The 18,629-nt window shown below is 42.2% G+C and overlaps 5 protein-coding genes across 7 annotated transcripts; 4 read left to right on the plus strand and 1 right to left on the minus strand.

Annotated features, from left to right (window-relative positions):
* Nucleotides 1–311: 311 nt before the first annotated feature.
* On the plus strand, nt 312–4,796 carry ubox5 (U-box domain containing 5). 2 transcript variants are annotated; one of them, XM_088376708.1, is made up of 7 exons: nt 312–541; nt 863–926; nt 1,690–1,791; nt 1,848–2,542; nt 2,699–3,225; nt 3,346–3,519; nt 3,837–4,796. In XM_088376708.1, the coding sequence occupies exons 2-7, from the start codon at nt 873–875 to the stop codon at nt 4,061–4,063; spliced, it is 1,779 nt and encodes a 592-aa protein (XP_088232834.1). In that variant the 5' UTR covers nt 312–541; nt 863–872; the 3' UTR covers nt 4,064–4,796. The 2 variants fall into 2 exon arrangements, with proteins under 2 accessions (XP_088232834.1, XP_088232833.1); XM_088376707.1 differs by having other exon boundaries at nt 313–735.
* A 701-nt stretch (nt 4,797–5,497) lies between these two features.
* LOC148397779 (vasotocin-neurophysin VT 1-like) lies at nt 5,498–7,412 on the plus strand. The gene is made up of 3 exons (XM_088376709.1): nt 5,498–5,773; nt 6,537–6,741; nt 6,840–7,412. Exons 1-3 carry the CDS (start codon nt 5,498–5,500, stop codon nt 6,974–6,976), a joined length of 618 nt encoding a protein of 205 aa, XP_088232835.1. The 3' UTR covers nt 6,977–7,412.
* Nucleotides 7,413–8,451: 1,039 nt separating this feature from the next.
* On the plus strand, nt 8,452–9,596 carry ccl27a (chemokine (C-C motif) ligand 27a). Its single transcript, XM_088374953.1, has 3 exons — nt 8,452–8,540; nt 9,014–9,131; nt 9,211–9,596. The coding sequence occupies exons 1-3, from the start codon at nt 8,477–8,479 to the stop codon at nt 9,317–9,319; spliced, it is 291 nt and encodes a 96-aa protein (XP_088231079.1). The 5' UTR covers nt 8,452–8,476; the 3' UTR covers nt 9,320–9,596.
* A 1,115-nt stretch (nt 9,597–10,711) lies between these two features.
* znf367 (zinc finger protein 367) lies at nt 10,712–14,640 on the minus strand. The gene is made up of 5 exons (XM_088374945.1): nt 14,110–14,640; nt 13,250–13,400; nt 13,001–13,120; nt 12,690–12,828; nt 10,712–12,614 (listed from the first exon to the last, which is right to left on the minus strand). Exons 1-5 carry the CDS (start codon nt 14,380–14,382, stop codon nt 12,347–12,349), a joined length of 951 nt encoding a protein of 316 aa, XP_088231071.1. The 5' UTR covers nt 14,383–14,640; the 3' UTR covers nt 10,712–12,346.
* Nucleotides 13,997–18,626, plus strand: LOC148397782 (intracellular hyaluronan-binding protein 4.S-like). 2 transcript variants are annotated; one of them, XM_088374944.1, is made up of 9 exons: nt 13,997–14,336; nt 15,766–16,006; nt 16,465–16,591; nt 16,889–17,026; nt 17,105–17,176; nt 17,253–17,330; nt 17,462–17,636; nt 17,943–18,131; nt 18,248–18,626. In XM_088374944.1, exons 2-9 carry the CDS (start codon nt 15,772–15,774, stop codon nt 18,311–18,313), a joined length of 1,080 nt encoding a protein of 359 aa, XP_088231070.1. In that variant the 5' UTR covers nt 13,997–14,336; nt 15,766–15,771; the 3' UTR covers nt 18,314–18,626. The 2 variants fall into 2 exon arrangements, with proteins under 2 accessions (XP_088231070.1, XP_088231069.1); XM_088374943.1 differs by lacking the exon at nt 13,997–14,336 and adding an exon at nt 15,545–15,669.
* The last annotated feature ends 3 nt before the right edge of the window (nt 18,627–18,629 follow it).

An 18,629-nucleotide genomic window follows, 5' to 3' on the forward strand; every position in this document is an offset into this window, starting at 1 on the left:
TCTTTTTGCTACTCAATATGATTCCACGAGTACACTTATTTTTCTCAAATACTCAAGGTAAGAAAAAATTCCTCATTAACTAGCATGAAAGCTCCTGGTCTCCAGTGATACTGTTTAAAACTGGTGGAAAACATCTAAATTGTCTTTAAATACTTTTCTGAGGGAATTGTCTTGAATCACTTGATGATTTAAAAAAAAAAAGGTGAGGATGTCACTCACGTGGCCATTATGTTAAATTTGTACCATTTTGCATTCCGTAGTTGTTTGCACTTGTGCTGAATACTAGCTATGAATGAAACTTTATATTCTTGGTACACTGAGACTTAAAGTGCTGTAAAGTGGCAAAACAAATTAAAACCGCTTTAAGTATTTTTCAGAATTTTTGTTTTAATTTATGAAAGTCATTCACTTCGCATATACCCCGCAACATATGCAAACGCTTAAATACGGCGCAGTTTGCTCCTTCTCGCATTCCGTATTTATTAGCAGTCAAGCTAGCTTACCGTGTTTACACTTTACAGCAACGAAACAACAGACAATAGTTCGTTTTTCCAATGTATATTGTTATATCGCTTGCGCAAATTATATTTTCTTTTGGCGGCAATCGACAACAATTGCTCGATGACACATTCAATCAAATGCACATATAAACGCGACTTTACTGGATTATCGCTCCTTATTTGTTATCTGAACGTCTTTGTGCATTGATGTTACCTTGACCTGCGTTAATGAAAAGTGAGACAGTTACAGAAGTTGCAGTTTCATTTGTCATTATGTTGTTGAGCTTTTTAATTGTGCTTCTTCCTTGACCTATTGGAGTTCCTTGTATGTATCTGAATTGGAATGTGTTTTTTCCTCTCAGGTTGGAAAACATGGTTGTCAATCTTTGCCTGCCACACTTCAATACGAGCATAAATTGCAATAAGGTATTATCCACCTATTCATCATGGAAGATTGTCTTTTGTGCCAAATCACAATAGAAATTGCATCAGGGCACATGAAACGTGTTTAATTAGAGTGTGACTTTTTGGGGGAAATCCTCTTTCAGACCAAAAGTTTAATAGTCATTCTTACCATCCATTGTAATTATGCCTCAATTCACAACTCTTACTTCATGCAGTTAGACTCTGAATACAGGACCAAAATTATGTTATCGTCTCTACGCTCATTCAGCGTGTCTTGTGAAAGGTTAGATGAAATGTGAAAGACTTGGAAAGAGGGAAAAAAAACTGAACAGTGGGGGACAAAAGGCTTGAAAATAAAGCCACCGAGGGTCACAGTGGTGTGTGGGAGCCTGAATCATCGTTGGCCTTATGCTCTTTTATTGTCGTTTTGTCATATAAGAAAAGATGCATTTTCTATACACACGCAGCTTCTGCTTAAATTCATTTCAAATAATTTTTCACCTCATCCTTGGGCGCGCCTCTCAAGTTCAAAGGTCTTCAATGCTTTGAATTGAATGCACCCTTGTCTTGCCGAGTAGTTTATCCGAGGGCAACGGACACATGGATTTCAATGTGGTACATGTTTTTATACAAATGCCTCTATATAAATTGATTTTAGTGCAAAAAAGCTTTTTTTGGAGGTGACTTGTTTCCTAAAATTAAGTTCTAATATGTCTTTCCAGTCGCATTGGCTTGCTTTTATTGTTTTCCAGTTTCTGATCGTTTCTTTTGTGTCCCTCTGCAGTTGTGTGCAGATGGTTACGATGTCACAAACCTTATATCAGCGGATCCTACTGTGCAAAGGCGGGGCTTCAAGCTGGAGTACTTTTTACGTCCTCCTGTGCAGGTAAGATGTTGCTTAGTTCAGAGGTGTATTTTTGTTCAACTGTCAACGTTCAACAGGTAACGTTAAGGTTCGGCTTCCGGGTGGAGCTGTGCAGAGTAGATGTAGAGCTATGGCCTTGGGGCATGGACCGAGGACAGTGCAGCAAGAGATTGGAGATCAGCACCAGCTCTGATCTGCTTCCTCCTCCGAATTTTGGCCAGGATCAGTTTAAAAATGGCCTCCGGGAGGAGCAGAAGAGCAGAAAGCAAGAAGAACCACGTCAAGCTCGTCAGTCGAATGGCCATCAGTGGACTCTCCAGGCTCAAAAGTGGAGTGGGAAGGCTTCAGATGTGTCTCAGCAAAGGCCTCAGACTCAATCAGGCAGTTTTGAGCAAGACTTTAAACTGGTAGGCCGTTGTGAGCTCAAGGACGAAACCAAAGTTAGTTTCTCCCGTCCTCCTTTTCACCTGCGGCCCCCCTTTGTGTGTCCGCCTCCTCCTCGCCCCAGCGACAGTCGGCAAGAAGAACTGTGGAGCCGAGGACACCTTTCCTTGACTTCCGTCACGCAGCTCCGCGTGACACTGCCTTTCGGCGGCTCGGCATCCGCTCTGGGTCTCAAGGCTTTGGCGGTTTGGGGGCTGCCGGCTCGTTGCTGCTCCCCAGAGGAAGTTGAGAAGATTGAGCACGCTCACAAAGCCAGTCAAAGGTCACGATGTGGCCATGTCAAAGCAACTGTCAATCAAATTAAGCAGTCCTGCTCAGGCACACCAAGGTAAATATGCTGCCTTTATACTGAGCAATCATCCTAGCTTATATTAATACCATGCTTGATTAAAAAAAAAAAAAAGGTCTTAAGCTTGCTTTAATTATTGGTAGAAAATAAATCACTACAATTTGACTTTACTTTGTGCTTCACTTCTGATCCTAGCGCAGAATGTCTCAATTCAATCCCAGAGGAGTTCCTTGACCCTATCACCCAGGAAGTAATGTCGCTTCCCATGCTGCTTCCAAGCGGCGTGTCAGTGGACAGCACCACCTTGGAGGAGCACCAGAAACGGGAAGCCTCGTGGGGGAGACCAACGAGCGACCCCTTCACCGGCGTCCCCTTCACCGCCACCTCCCAGCCACTCCCCAATCCTCAGCTGAAAAGACGAATCGACCACTTCGTCCTGCAGAACGGCGGCGCGAGGAGGGACGGGATGACAGGGAGAAGTGGGGAGTCAGAAAAGCCAAACGCCTCCAGGTTGATTGGCTCCTTGGCGGCAAATATAATAGAGGACAACGTAACGGGACAGTCGTCAGATTCTGTAAACATTCCATGCGACTCGAAGCTTTGCAACAAAAACACAGCGCTAAATCTTAACAGCGGGAAGAAACGACACCTGAGTGGATCAGAGGCAGATGTGCCACAGCTTCTACCTCAAGCGAAACAACCAAGAACTCACACAACACCAGGTGAGTCATACCAGCATCAAACATCTGGAAAATAAGTGGGCCATTATGAACAAACAAAAAATAAATGCAAAAAATAGCTATTGCGATACTTCCATCCTTGCTGTGTCTTGTCTTCCTCAGGGCCAAGCAGCGGTGGCTCGCATGAGCAACATCTGTCAGCCAGCCTGGACGATGCCCTCATAGCCGTCTTAAAGGGGAGACCCTCCTTTACGTCAAACTTATCCACGCGGGGGACTGCCGCTCCTCTCACCGGGTCAGTGGAGGCCTCAACTCTACGTCAGGCTACTGCTGCAGGTGGGCACTGGAAAAATGAAAAAACATCAAGACAATCACAGTCACATCATTTCGGTTTCACAACAAAGGACCAAGACAATCACAACAGGTGTCGGCATAATAGCAAAATGCCTCTTCACCATGTTTGCTTTGAAACGGGGGATCGGCTAATTGATCAAAGCTCTGTCAGCTTTATATTCACTTTGCATTTTTTAATGTATTCAGGAGCAAAACCATTCTGTGATTTATACACCACTAGCAGAATTTTAATATGGATTCTACAGTACCACCTCAGTTTGTGGAAACCCTTCACTTCTTTTTTTTTTCCCCTTTCCCAGGCGAGAGGACGTGCTCATCTTGTTCCTGCGCGCTCTCCCCATACTCAATGCCGGCATCACCAGTTTACCGGCTGCTCTGCGGCCACTTGCTGTGCCGCCCCTGCCTCCAAAGTAACTCGGCACCTGCGCTCAACTCCATCACCACCATGACATCCTCCGCCCGCTTCCTGTGCGCAACCTGCCGAACTCCCTCGTCTCGCAGCGACATCCTCCGCGTGCATCACTAGCCTGCCCGGAGACAGTACAAGGAAACAATCTGTTCCCAAGGCGGAGGCTCGGAAACGGTGTTTGTCCTTGTTCATCGCTACGTTCTCGGGCATACAGAGGACGTCAAGAAGTATTGCGTAAAACTGTTTAGGCAGAAAAAAAAAAAAAAGAAATAGAAGATTGTCCTCTTCTCTCCCTTTTTCTCATCTATTCATTGAACACTGCAACCTTGGTTCAGGCACCTTGTGGACACACAAAGGGGCTTGAGGATAGTGAAGCGTCACCAGGGTCTAAATGCACAAAGACGGAAGCACGGAGGCTGAGGCTTCACAAGACGTTAACCTTCTCGTGCCGCACATCCTCAATTGGACATTTCAACTGCTATTTTGGACAGTTGGAAAAATAAATGCGCAATTTAGGTCAATTGCAGAAATTAAACCCAATTTTAAGATCTAATGATTTTAGCCAGAGTTGTGTGCTGACAACCACTCCACAGGTATTCCAACGTCTGTCCTTCTTCAGAGCTGCCACCGAGCGTGCAAAAAGATGCAAAGTCACAAAAGACTTATATATTACAACCACGTTGACAAACATGTTGGTCTCCATGACAACATCAAGTATAATCAAGGTTGTGATCTTGCATCCGCTCTTGGAGAGCTGCATGCAAAATGTTGTCTTATAAGAACACTAATAATAACCTGAGCTTTCTTTTGTTCAGTGTAGTAAATAAATATTCAACCTTTTTATATTTTATACAGTGCATGTCGTCATTAGGGTGAGCTGGAGCCTGTCTGAGCTGACTGGAGAAAACAAGTTGGTATGGTGAGACCCCTATGTCACAATTCTTGATTTTGGTATTTGCAGCTTGTCCACATTTAAGGCAGTGTAATATAAAAGTATAACAATAACATACAGTAGGTGCAAACAGTTATACAGTATAAGTTGCTCTTTGCAGAGGATAAAGTATAGATGCCTCTGATGTCCTGTGAAATAATTTTTAGGTATATGTACTTGACTTTTTTTAATACCTTTAAATTTTACTCCCTACATTTGAAGCATGTCACTACTTTTACTCCTTACCCCGATGATATAAATAAATGCACTTAACTGCTAATAAGCAAGACAACATCTAATAGGTGAGCGAAAATGCAGCACATGCAACACAAGTGGATTTAAAATGCTAATTTTGTTTGGATCATCGAATCATAAAAACAAAGCAAAGAAGGTTAATCAAAGTAACCTTGAGGTTGCGCCATAAGTAGTTTTAGATGTTGATTGGACTGCTCGAGCACGAAGTGCTCAATAATGGCTGACAAACGCTTGATTAATTGTGTTAAAGGTTTGCCTTTTTGGACTTGTTTCTTTTTTACAGTTTGTCCTTTTGCCAGCAGCCTGATTATTGTCGCATGTGGAATACAGACAAAAACATTTGTTGCCGTTGGTGCGGATAAGTGATGCGCAAACACATTCGCCTCGACCTCTTTGGTGCGCCTGTGACGTCACGTACAAGTGTCAATCAAGCACTTAAAAGCGAGGTAGCGGGCGGTGAAGCAGCCCGCAGCAAACGAAAGCTCAGCATTGATCGATCAGCAGCAATGGCTCGCTCCTCCGTGCTCCCCCTGTGCGTCCTGGGACTCCTCGCCTTCTCCACCGCACTCTCCTCCGCCTGCTACATCCAGAACTGCCCCCGGGGAGGCAAGCGTGCCTTGGCTGAGACTGCACTCCGACAGGTGGGCAACATCTTTCTTCTTTCTTATACTATATATTTTTAATAAAATTCCAAAATAGACATACATTTGGGTACTGTACATTATATATGTGACGTTTTTTGATTTTTAAAATCCTCATATTTTATATTTGCCGAATATAATTTAAAAATGTAATAAATGAACAACAATATCATTTACTTTTCTAAAATATGTTAGTCATTGGCACCCGCAGAATGCAAAAAGGAATTTTCTCATAGATTAATATTTTTCTAATATAACAAATTAATTAATGAATTTTAAAAAATATTCAAATCTATATCAAGGTTATTTGTTACTTACCAAATGTTGCATTAAAATTAATTATAACGTGAAAAAAACACTGTCATGCTCTTTATTTTTAGAAACATTTAATTTAAAAAAATTAATAATTAAAATATTAATATTACGAATACGAATATGGAGTACATTAACTTCAATAAAAATAATGTTGCAATATATGATATTTCGTTATAACATTGCAAAAAACATTTGTTTAAACTTGATTTACAATACAGTACTGAAATGTGTTTCATTATTTTGCAGATCTTTATAGTTTTAACATTATGATGTACCGTATCAGATTGGAGGATAAGAACTATCAACACGATTAGGAGTTTTTCTTTTAATCCTAATGAGCAAACAAAGTACTAATTTGAGTTGACGGACTTTAACTTCAAAATGACACCAATGGAGTTACCCCACTCTAGTTCTGTGGCACTTTAAAATTAATATTTGTGCCTTGCAGTGCATGTCATGCGGCCCAGGGGAAAGAGGCCGCTGCTATGGCCCCAACATCTGCTGCATAGACGACTTTGGCTGCCTTCTGGGCTCCCCGGAAACGACTCACTGCGTGGAGGAGAACTACCTGCTTACCCCCTGCCAAGCTGGCGGGCGACCCTGCGGACATGAGGGGGGCCACTGCGCCGCTTCGGGATTCTGCTGTAACTCTGGTGATAACTCAATCTCCATCCACTCATTTTCCAGCATAAAATGTCAGCGACTGTACGTGTGTTCACTTGTTTGAACTGGTTTTGGGTTTCCCTTGCAGAGAGCTGTGCTGTGGACTCCTCCTGCCTGGGAGAGGTTGAGTTGGAGAATCCTGCCCAAACCTCTGCAGGGAGCTCACCTGCAGAGCTGCTCATGCGCCTTCTCCATGTAGCTACCAGGGGACAGACTGAGTACTAAAACGCTGTTGTCACTCTTACTCACTTAAATGCCTTTGAGACTCCCAACCTGAAACATACACTCACTTAAGTCTGCGTTTAATTAAGCCAAGTGCACATATTTTACATTTGAAAAACTTCAAGGAAAGAAACAAAAAGATGAAATATTGATGATCTTACCTCAGTTTCCGCCATCTAGTGGAAGAGCACAGAATTGCTGTGCTTGTCACTATAAGCCACAGGCAAAAAGAGATAATCATTATTTGGAGTAAATAAATCATTTTGAGCCTAAATAAGTGAAACCAGATAGGGGGTGTTTGAGGATCGATTACTTAAGTGACAATCACTTCTAATTAATGTAACACAAATAGTGTTATGACGCCTTGTACTCTCTGAGTGAAGAAAATGAATGCCCTTCCGTCACTCTTTGAAATAATCAATAAATTATGTGCATTTGAGATTTGCCACTGTGTTTATTAATGTATAAAACGATGCACATATTGTAAATTAATTTTACTCCCAGTGCACCCCAGTCTTCAGGTTTCTGATCATGCATAGTAGTCAAACAAAAATGCAATTAAATAAGATGCCATAGTAAGTTAAACAACAATGCTTGACCAAGTACGTGTATGTGACTTTTGAGTGAAAATGGAATAAAACAGTATAGAGTATGTTAAAAAAAAAAAAAGAATATTTGTCTTATTATAAATTCCCAGAAAGCTCATTGGAAAGGCTCCAGACTGTAACAAAAACAAGCACTACAGAAAAGTGGATATATGAATGCGAATAAATCTTAAGATTCTGTTTCTTCTAAAAGGATGTGAATAATGAACATCTGCTCGCAGATGCGTTTCAGCATGTTCACGGGTGAAAGTGTGCGTGCGTGTGTTTTGTGTCCATTCCAGCTCCATTACAATGCAGCGCCTGTTGGATTTTGTCAGTTAAATTATTGAATCAGAGCCACTCAGAGTACACTAATTCACATAACCGGCTTTTATGCCGCTGACTGGCAGCTGGTAAACGTTCCAAAAGACTTTATTGCCGAGAGTAACTGCATTTGACCTGAGTCCAAAAATCCTTGCACAATGGTTGCTTCAAAGGCAAACCTGGTTTAAACTGGTCGAGTTCGTGCGTGAAAGACTCAACTTTGGGGACCAGGCATGCTAGTTGATTGGTTTAAGTCTTGCTGCAGACTAAACAGAGGTCAAAAGTACACTGCTTGCTGGAGAGGTGAAGTTCATTCATTCATCTTCCAGACCGCTTACAAGCATATATTTATTTTCAGATACGATCGTGATCATGTATAAACATTAATTTCTGGCAGGGTTTTGGATACAGCTCACCTTCTTGCCAATTTATAAGAATGCTGTGAATGTGAAACCGTTCATCAATTAAGCTGCAACTTGTCAGAGCCTGTTTGAGTGTTCCCCCGCCGCTGTATGTGGGCAGGTACGCAGGCAATGTGGATATATATATAAAGAGGGGAAGAGCGTGTTTTCTTCACCCGTCGTTTGTTGCCATCATGGAGCTGAAAACGATTGTTGTGACTTTGTGCCTCGTTGCTTTGGCCATCCACTCTACTGAAGGTAAACACCATATTCCCATGGAATAGTAGGGGAAATTAAAAACATTTGCTTTTGTCAACGTTAAAATAAATTAGCAAAATTAAGAAATACAGTGGGCTTAACAAATTTGGTGTAGTCAATTAGTTGTCATAATTCAAGAACCTAATTGTGAGGTCTATTAATGGCTCGCAGATATTTGATAGTCGCTAACATATATATTTGTATGGGCTATTTTGACTATAAAAAGAGAACTGACTATTTACAATAATAAACATAATCAAATTGATAACTCTGACAGTCAATCAACTTTTGAATTACTTTCATTAAATTGTACCACTTTAATAAAGTGACCAATTTGAGTCCAATATTCAATGTCTTACATCAAAGTGATGATAGTGGTGCAATGAAATGATTGATTTATATTTTTCACACAAATCTAGCCAATGTTAACAATAAATCAGATTGAATGCAATTCATTTGTCCTTCCATTATAGGTGGCATCATTAAATGCTGTGTGAAAACCAGAAAGACCATCCCCAAGCCAGTACTCATGAAGGTCCACTCGTGGTACTTGCAGGACAGCACCGGACCTTGTGACATCGACGCTCTCGTGTAAGCTCCGCCATGACTGTGTAAGTGTGTTGATGCTGTATTCTATTATGAATATCTTTATTTCTTTATGGCTCCACAGCATGTACGTGGGGGCCTGGAAAAAGCCCATTTGTGCTGACCCCAGCATGGAGAAAGATCTGAACAGGGTTCAGAAGATCCAGCAGATGATGCTGGGAAAAGCACGCTGATCAGCGCCGTGAGCATCTGACTTTGACTTGCGGTTTTGGTACATTCCTAATCATGACTGCTCCTGATCAATTCGCCTGGGGCTTATGGTACTTTTTTTTTTTTGGGTGTGTGTGTGTGTCACTTGTCTCATTTCTATTTTTATGAAGCCAAACTCATTCCGGGAATCATTTCACCGACAAATAATGTCAGCCATGTTGTATTGAATATCAGGCGTGTAGTATTTGACTACATTTTGTTGATCAACTTGAAACATGAAAATAAAAATAATTTCTTACATTTAAATATCTTATGATGAGTCACTAGCAGCTTTTCCCCTGTTTATAGTGAACCCTTATTACATCAGGGAAAAGCCACGAGTGAAAACAGTTGTAAAATTGGTTTCAAATATTAATTTAAAATTGACAGATTAAAAAGGAGCAAATATGTACAACCTCAGCCCACTTAAATATTCTAGGTGCTTAGGGCACCTGCTAATGACCTGAAGGTCATATGAACCAAATCCTTTGTAGTGTGACATCACAAGAAAACATGACATCTATTATTTCTCCGAATAATATTTCCCAAATGACTCATGTTCAGCCTTGTGATCATTGTCCTCGGAGGCATGATAGGGACAAGGTAAACTGAGTCTGAAAACAAGTTTTTTCAAATGAAAAAAAAGTGGCAGAATGTTTCTGTCGCAGTTCGGACCGAAGGTCACATAGTCTTCTTGATCAATGATCTCTTAAGTGCTGGGTTTGCACCAAGCAAAAATTGTGCCACTGAGGTAACATTAAACTGACAAAAAAAATTCTTCTACATGTATAATGATGTTTTTTTTTTTTACAGTCCTGTGCTATCATTCTAATTCTGCACCCTCCACCAGAAGAACACATTGATGATGTATTTAATGAACACAATATGAGCTCATCATGCATCTGGTGTTGGATAATGAGTAGGTGAACAATGCTTCCTTTTTTGTAAATTTAATAACTTGCCACATGTTCATTCACATTCCCACTTCTAAAAAAAATTCTCCTCATTTCCGTCAGAATGTGGCACGAGTTTTTATCGGCATCAATGTGGATGGACACCATGTGTTCTCTTGGCCTTTGCATTTGTTGTGTTCTCCCAATTCTATTAAAGTTAAATATAAAGCTATGAGAGCTGTAGTTACGAAACACACTTGGTATGGCGTTAAACCAGTCTGACTCATTATTTCTCTAGGCTTTTGAGAATTTTTACCTTGCAATTTGATATTTACAGGCAAACCATCCGGAAGGACCAGAAAACGGATGCTATACCATTATCTGCCACTCAGAGGTGCTGTTTTCTTTTATATTTGAATGACGTTTATTTATTATGAAAATATAAAGTGAATAGCACACAAACACACCCACAAAACGGCCGTGTCAGGAGATGTGAATGTTTATTGAAAACCAAAAAAGTTATGAGTGTATAGCTTGTTAGGAGAAGCCCGAGATTTTTGCAACAAGCAAGCAAGAATCACTCTATACAAGACTGTCAGGAGTATGTTAACATATGAAAGAAAATGATACTAGAATTCCACATCCAAACTGTTGGTAAATTGCGCATAATCAATATTATTCTAACAATCTGTATATATTAAATGCCATCATTTTTTCAAAACACACACAAAAAAACGACTATGGGTTAGAAACGCTTCAGAACAGGCTATAATCGGGTACAATAAACATTTGGTGACTTTTAACATTAACGATTTCCAGTTTCACCTCACAGGACATTTCCGAATCCAATAATAAAAATTTCAAACAGGTTTGGCGGCAGGTTTCCTTCTAAAAATATACCGTAAAAGCTTAAGTAGGGCTATGACAAAATTTGGTACAGTGTTTTTTGTGTAGTGTAGCTTAAGACATACAAAACCCAGCAAGCACTACAAAAATGCGAGACAAACAGGAGACGTTTATCCCAAAGTTATCCTCAACATTGCAAGCATAATCCAACATATATTTTACAACACAAGTGCTTTATGTATCCTTTAAATACTGACCAAACTATCCCAAAAAGGTATCATCTGGATGTCAGCGCTGATATTCAATTAACCTCTTTGAACCAATTTGCTGTCTTTTAATATAAAAGATGACAAAAAGTAAAATATAATATCCTGACCCTTGTTTTCCATCAAGCAGCACAGTTTGAGAAACTAAACCCTGATCAAGGGATGTGCAACCTCTACCCTTTCGATGCCGCACCACTGCCTTTTGGTAAACCGGATTTCTACCAAGCAGTGGTTGAGGGCGCCACTTGACGTTGCTGTCCATTTGTCCTCTTAAATGTGATGAGTTGAATGAGGGAATAATTAAAAAAAAAATTAAATACAGTGGACAACAGCATGCAGTGGAATGACAAGCCTCATTGGGGTTTAAAGTACCGCATCCAAACAAAATGTCTTTAAAAAAACGTTTCCCTTTACTACACTGCTTGGTGGAAAACTATTTGAAGTGCATGCGCTCGATGGGGGCGCAGATCCAATGCGGTGAGAGGAAACAACGCTGTGAAAAGTGGATTAGGCTTGCAATGATCACCTGTCCCTCTCACGAGAAGGTAACCCCGCCCTAATCTCCAAAAGAACAACCCTGCCCATCGTTTGACACCACGAGGCCGCTGTTAGCAAAACTTACAACCATATTTACAGTCACTCGCTTGAAAACATACCTTTAGAAACGTATTACCGTCAAAGTGCAAAACAAAAACACAACAAGTGCTCTTTGATCGCCTTCAAAAGGTCGAAAAGAAGAGCGACATTCTTCATATAGTTACATCTACAATAGCAGCCTAAAAGGATAAATGGAAGCTGAATAAGGTGCTTTAGCTTGTGCCTTCTTAGGGTGGAGAGGGACCGATGCTGTGCGGGAGCTTGTGAGCACTAATCTCAGGTCAATTCTTGAAAGCCAACAAGAAATGAGTAGGTAGATCTGTACTTGATTGATGGTGGTCGAGCTACAGCACACTACTAAAGTAAGGAAGGCAGACTGGAGCTGGCCAAAAATAATACGGGGAGGCGCTCAGGCGGACAGATTGTTGGCCAACTCAATGAGCGCTAGAGCGCCATGGAGACGCTCCCGCTGCTCCCGCTGTTCCTGGAGGCGACGCTTGACGGCTCCCCCCTGGCAGCTCTTCTCGTCCTCTGCCATCTCCTCCTCTTCGTCGTTCTCCTCGTCTGACTGGAGGAACTCCATGGGGTCTCGCTGCTCCTGGTCCTGCGCTCTGACTTTACCCTGCGCCTTGGCGGTGGAGGCGGTGGGAGCCCGCTGCTCTCGGGTCTGCCAGTACCTGAGAGGAACAAAACCACCGGCATTTGACAACATCACCTTGAAGGCATAATTTGTCAAGCGGAGGTTGTCTTACTTTGCCAGCCACTCCGCTACTGCCTTGTTGTCCACAGACTGCGCCTTGCCCGTGCCCTCCTTTGGCTCCTCCCTCCTCAGGCGGGAGAATGGATGCTTAGGGCAGTGACGGTTGGCGTGCGTGAATCGATTGCCGCACTCTGATGACGAAATGACATATTAAATAAATGGAGGTGTTTAAGTTCGCAAAGTTGATGTGAGGCAGGAATGGTCCGGTTAATAGGCTTACATTAGCTAGTATCAAAGCAGCAGTAATGACTGTGCATGCATATGGCTACTGGGAAAGCACCCACACACAAAAAAAAGGGGCACCTTTCTCCGAGCAGACAAAGGGTTTCTCTCCAGTGTGGAGACGCTGGTGGGTCTTCAGCTGACCACTCTGGACGAATGCCTTGCTGCAGTTAGGGTAGTCGCACAAATATGGTCGCTCACCTGGAGGGGGATAAGCATAGGGCTGTCAGTGTTGTCAATTAGATTTATGATACATTCACATGTATATAACAAATAACGTCTGCCTTCCAAAATTGGCTTCACGCATGCATTTTGGCTGCCATAACTCACCCGTGTGTGTTCTTTTATGGGCCTGGAGAGACTTCTCCCTGGGGAACACCCGGTTGCAGATGTTGCAGCGGATGCGGCTGGAGGACGTCTCACCCTCGCTGATTAGCTCCCGGACAGTGTCGGCTCGAGGGCGCCCTCTGCGGATGCCATCCTGACCGCAACGACATATACACATCAAAATCATGCACTCAGACAAAGCACAAAATAGAAATCAAATTCAAGAGCACTATTAAAAAATATGAGGAAAGACGATAATGCTCATCAAAGATTAGGTTAGAGAGGTATTAAATTATGTTTTTTATTATAGCTGCAGAAGCTTTACTTAGTCCAAACTACTGCTGTTGCACAGTTTCATTTACTGGTCGAAAATTATTTTAAGATTTCAAAATGATTACAAATGTATGATGTCGTGAAATGTAATGTATAATGACAATCATCTTTTTCAACAGTGATCTGGCCAAAATGCACAGCATATTTGACGTCATTACGATGTAATAGAAATAAAAAAATATCACAGTAAACATCAAAACATCTAAGTCCACTCGAATTGCCAATCTGATTTCATCTCGCGTGGTCATAATATCGCGAGAGTTCCAACAGAACTCACTTCCGGTTACTTTTTTGGCGCCAGGCGAGACGTCATAGATGCGAGCAGCTGCTTCATAAACCAGGAAGGGGTTTAAACCCACCAAGGCACACCTAAACTCGCGAGCGTTTTCTTTGAGTATTTTACTATTTAAACAATTTTATTTTATTTAAACGTCCCTGTCACTGTAAATCATGTTTTGTCTTAGCACATGTTATTACGTACTCAACAGTGGCGTCATTAACGGCTATTTGAGAACGACCGAATGTCGTACCTTGTTCTGGTCCGGCGAAGAAGCCGCGTCGCCGTCTCCGGCCGTCCCGTCTGGAGACGAAGCCCCGCTCAATGAGCCTGGGCTCAGTGTCACATTGTGGGCGTTCTCCCCCCATTTCCACGGGTAAACCATGAAGTCGCTGAATCCCGGGCTCGCGGGAGTCATGGCCTCCACCTTCTGGGGCTTGATCGGGGTGGTCCTGATGACGGACACCAGGGCCCTCTTGGGTGAGTCGTTGCAAAAGATAACGTGAGGGTGCTTGCTGTCAGTCATTGTTTACAAGTCAAAACTACTCGAAATGGCGAAAAATACGGACGGCTGCGCTCTTTTCCCCCTCCAGTAGTTCAAAGTAGTTATTTAAAAACAAACAAACGGCGCACCGTGTCAATCCGGGCTAAATATGTCCTTCATTTCCAGTAGGCGGAAAAAATAACTCCGTTGTTATCAACCGGGTATCCTCAAAAGTTGCGAACTACCGATAACGACTTGTGTCGTTGCGAGTCCTGTCTGGTAGTCTGCGCCCACAAGTGATTACACCGCGTTGCAAAATCGCGCCCGAGCAGCAAATGCACCAATCGGCTACGGCAAATTCTACCCATGTGACAAATGCTACCAATAGGACGAGTCAAGCTCGCTGACTTCGCGAATGGCAGGCCAGGAGCAAGGAAGTTATGGCGCTCAGCGGTGTGATTGGTCGAGACCTTATGTCCAATCAAGTTTGAACAGCGGGTGATTTTGGCCATCCGGATTGGCCAAGGAAGCGGATGCCGCCGTACGCGCGCCTTGGGTGGATCCAATGAGAGTGAAAGGCGGTTAATTTTACAGCGCCGATGAGCAGATGGCGCCCTTTTCGCGCGCACAAGTACGTTTTTGGTTTTGGGGTCAGTTTAAAGCGTTGGCTCCCCCGGTGTTACGTAATCATTTTAAACCGGAAATTTTCAGAACAAAGGACCCACTGTGTACCGTGTGCACTACCGTACACAAATCAAAACGTAAATACCAAAATAAGAATAAATAACCAGACAAAATATTCTAAAATCAAGACGTATTTATGTCGTGGCTTCCTTCACACAAACTGTTTGTAGATGAGAGAGATGAAAGAGTCTTCTTTGAGGTCTGCATGACCGCATCTACAAGCTACGAAAACAAATCATGTGTCAAATTTCATGGTTCTTGCTAAAATCTGTATGATTTGTAAAGTATAACCTGCACATCACGCGCATACTTTTTAAATAGGTATTACTGTGGGCTTTAGGTGATTCAGGTCGGCATTGCAAATGAGAACATATTAATCGCATTAATGAATAATAATAATAATTGATACATAATTGTTAAATAAATGATTATGGATTAACGAATGTTTGGACGGAAAAAATATTTCGCTTCATTATTTAAAAAAAGCTGGTGACGTCATCCCAAATCGACGACATGGATATTCATGAGGGGGCGTGACTGAGTTTACCGCAGGTGCAAAATATTCATAAAATTGGATAGAGCTGGTCGCGCTCTCGTTCGAAGCTCAGTAGAAGTTTGACCGTCACCAGTGAAGGGGGGAAACTGGTTTGTGTGCTTTTTGGTTTGTTTGTTTTATGTGTGTGTTTGTTTTTGTTAAATTGAATAATTAATGAAAGTTGACGACGCGAATTCCCCCTCTAGATTAAGATGTTGCCGGACGTCTACGGCTGCGTTGTGGCCAACAGGTTCGGGAATCTTCCCGACGACGACAGCGACCCTTTGGACTTAATAAGCGAGGTGGAGCGCGAACAGGAGAGAAAGAGGAAGAAAAAGAAGGAGGAGGATGAACAAAAAGCCAAGCAGAAGAAATCTGGCCAGAAAGAATCCCAGAGGGACAGACGCATGCCCATTATTAAAACAGCCCTTCCAGAACCTGATGCAGGTACGTGACTGTCGACAAACAATGCCATCTCCTCATTGTGCCACAGAACAAATTCATTTCTAGACTGGAACCCACTGCCAAGAGTTACTGGTCACTTTGCTTTGTCAGCTGCTGATTGTGAATGCTGGCAGGCTTTTCCAGGCCAGTGTTGTTTTGATAGTCCAAAAAAAGCACCGATACATCCAAAGTGTCCAAAGCTTGTCCTCTGAGCGCTGTCACGTTAAAGGGTCAAGCAAATAATGTTTTATTACCTATATGGTTTTAACCAGATCCGTCACACATTTTCCTCATCATAGACGAGCTGTTATGGCTATATAAATGTGTATCACCTCATCATTGAATAAACACAAGGTGAGAGTATGACAGCAAGGCCAACCTTATCCCGTTGGTTGCAATCACTTATATGTACTGTATATGTGTGCATGTCAATCTGTTTTTTTAATGGCTTCCCCCCCTAGTTTGCAAACAGACAGCTCGTGACAGAAGGGATGACAGAGCAGAGGGAAAAAGAGGCTCCAAGATGGCCGTCTGTGGGGAGCGTAGGGCCAACCCAGCTGTGTATCCACAGGAATTCTCTGTCGCAAAGTATGTTTTCAAATGTTTAGTTACCAATCATTCAGCAATTATGCACAACCTTTTATACCAAATGCCGCTTAAATCAATGTTTTGAGTAATTATCTGAATATTTTTATTTTAAGATACTGCATATTGAACAAGTACACTCTGCTTAAATACAGGAGAAGCAAGTCACTAAACTGATTCAATTGAATATTGTGTGCATAAATTAAATGATTAAAATGGTTACGAAACGGTTAAAGTTAAATATAATTGAACTGTACTTAATCTGAGCAATGGTAAAGTAACACTGTAATTTTGGCAAAGGCCTTCCAACAATCGGGATACCGACTTCAAGAGTCGAGGGGGAGGCAGAGGTGGCAGAGGTGGGAGAGGAGGATACACAAGGAACTCTGATTATTTTGTCCTGAGGGGCAAAAGAGAATATGACCGACACAATGGAACGTAAGTCTTTTTTTTTTTTTTTTTAATTTCCACGTTTGATTTTTAAGAGCACTTTTATTGTTGCCACTCTCACTGTAGCGGCATCTCACCTGATGAGAAGCGCGGTGGCAGAGGTCCCTGGAATTGGGGTTGTGTTGAAGAACCAGCCGGGTATGTGTGTGTCAGACTGGCTGTCCACAACAGTTGTATTGCCAAATTTAAGTTACAACAGTTTTTGTTCTTGAAGCGAGTTAATGGATGTGATGCCTGATGCTCAAGTACATTCTGAGGAGCCTCAAGCACCAGTGGAAGAGAACCAAAACATGTAAGCGGTCCTGACTGATCTAAGATGAAAATATTGATGGATTTTTTTTCCTTTTTTTGAAAAGCATGTTTCATTGTTAACCTGTTTCCCCTCAGTGTGAAAGTTGCTGTAAAACATTTTTCTCCCACTAGTGCAGTGCCAGAGGGGGAAGAAGAAATGTTGGTTCAGGTTGCCGTGGAGATGACTCTTGATGAATGGAAGGCCTTGCAGGAGGTCAGTCGGCCAAAGGCAGAGTTTAATATCCGCAAACCAGACAACAAGATTCCATCAAAGGCCAAAGTCATCCACAAGTCCAAACATGTGGAGGTGAGTCTGCAAATACTCCATTTCAGGCAGACACTCCATGGCTAAAAAAATCCAAGTTTGCATCAGCCCAAAGATGCATCGCTAGAACTTTATTTTAAGAGACAATGAAGGATAAAAGCATAACTGTAGTATCTACTCCATAAAATTTCAGGCAGGCATCTGCTGCTCAAACAATGCCTCCACTACAGCCACCGTCCGTTCATTTAAGTTGATCGTAATACGTGGCGGCCAACAAGGCAGAGGTCAAACCCTGCTGTGTGCGTGACCATTTAATCAGCTAGGTGTTATTTACAATCCAATCTTCAGCATCTAAAGGGGCATGTAGAAGGAATGGAGGATGAAGGAACGTTCCTACGCCGATCTGTGAATGACATCACCTCCCTTCTGGACATCAACTTTGGTAGTCTGGGACGCCCGCCTCGAGGGGGTAGAGGCAGGGGGGCCCGTGGAGGCCTGTCCAGTTACTCTGAGAGAGACCAAGCCACACTGGAGAAGGTAAGCAATGAATTGCATATTTCCTCGCTTTGTGTAAACAAAATATTAGTTTGAATTTTTTTTTTTTTTTTTTTTTGGGTCAACTGATGCCTGACAGTTGTGCTGCTTGTTCACAGGTGGGTGAAGTGGCTCCAGACCCTGACAACCCAGAAGATTTCCCAGAATTATCAGCAGGCAGATGAACAAGTTCACGCCTCATGTTGCTGGTGTGGGGAAATGGGTTGCACTTAAACATTGGCCAATGAGGATACAAGCTTTCATGGATCTGCTGTTCTCAAGGTTTGGTGTTCTATTCTTCTGGGATTTTGTTTCTAGTCACCGATGGCACTGAGCTTAAATTATTTTGCAAAGATTACAGATGTTTTTTTTTTTTTTTTTTTAAATATATGCAGTATCAAAGATTGGGTTGGGTCGGTTTCACTTGGTTGTAATTTGCTCCCCCTTACAAAATGTTCATCAGCAAAACCACAAAATAAACAGCAGTTTATAGCAGTATGT

The sequence above is a fragment of the Syngnathus floridae genome, chromosome 5 (genome assembly GCF_059516105.1).
Source record: "Syngnathus floridae isolate MCC-2025c chromosome 5, RoL_Sflo_1.0, whole genome shotgun sequence".
Taxonomy (NCBI): domain Eukaryota; kingdom Metazoa; phylum Chordata; class Actinopteri; order Syngnathiformes; family Syngnathidae; genus Syngnathus; species Syngnathus floridae.

Bases quoted from the DNA above. Each gene is read 5' to 3' on its own strand.
- ubox5 (XM_088376708.1), top strand. From the start codon at position 873: ATGGTTGTCAATCTTTGCCTGCCACACTTCAATACGAGCATAAATTGC. The intron at 927-1,689 runs GTATTATCCACC...GTCCCTCTGCAG, and splicing joins CGAGCATAAATTGCAATAAG to TTGTGTGCAGATGGTTACGA. The intron at 3,226-3,345 runs GTGAGTCATACC...TGTCTTCCTCAG, and splicing joins AAGAACTCACACAACACCAG to GGCCAAGCAGCGGTGGCTCG.
- LOC148397779 (XM_088376709.1), top strand. From the start codon at position 5,498: ATGCGCAAACACATTCGCCTCGACCTCTTTGGTGCGCCTGTGACGTCA. The intron at 5,774-6,536 runs GTGGGCAACATC...TGTGCCTTGCAG, and splicing joins CTGAGACTGCACTCCGACAG to TGCATGTCATGCGGCCCAGG. The intron at 6,742-6,839 runs GTGATAACTCAA...TTTCCCTTGCAG, and splicing joins GGGATTCTGCTGTAACTCTG to AGAGCTGTGCTGTGGACTCC.
- ccl27a (XM_088374953.1), top strand. From the start codon at position 8,477: ATGGAGCTGAAAACGATTGTTGTGACTTTGTGCCTCGTTGCTTTGGCC. The intron at 8,541-9,013 runs GTAAACACCATA...CTTCCATTATAG, and splicing joins GGCCATCCACTCTACTGAAG to GTGGCATCATTAAATGCTGT. The intron at 9,132-9,210 runs GTAAGCTCCGCC...ATGGCTCCACAG, and splicing joins TGTGACATCGACGCTCTCGT to CATGTACGTGGGGGCCTGGA.
- znf367 (XM_088374945.1), bottom strand. From the start codon at position 14,382: ATGACTGACAGCAAGCACCCTCACGTTATCTTTTGCAACGACTCACCC. The intron at 13,401-14,109 runs GTACGACATTCG...CGTTGCGGTCAG, and splicing joins CTTCGCCGGACCAGAACAAG to GATGGCATCCGCAGAGGGCG. The intron at 13,121-13,249 runs GTGAGTTATGGC...ATCCCCCTCCAG, and splicing joins CCATAAAAGAACACACACGG to GTGAGCGACCATATTTGTGC.
- LOC148397782 (XM_088374944.1), top strand. From the start codon at position 15,772: ATGTTGCCGGACGTCTACGGCTGCGTTGTGGCCAACAGGTTCGGGAAT. The intron at 17,637-17,942 runs GTGAGTCTGCAA...TCCAATCTTCAG, and splicing joins ACAAGTCCAAACATGTGGAG to CATCTAAAGGGGCATGTAGA. The intron at 18,132-18,247 runs GTAAGCAATGAA...GCTTGTTCACAG, and splicing joins ACCAAGCCACACTGGAGAAG to GTGGGTGAAGTGGCTCCAGA.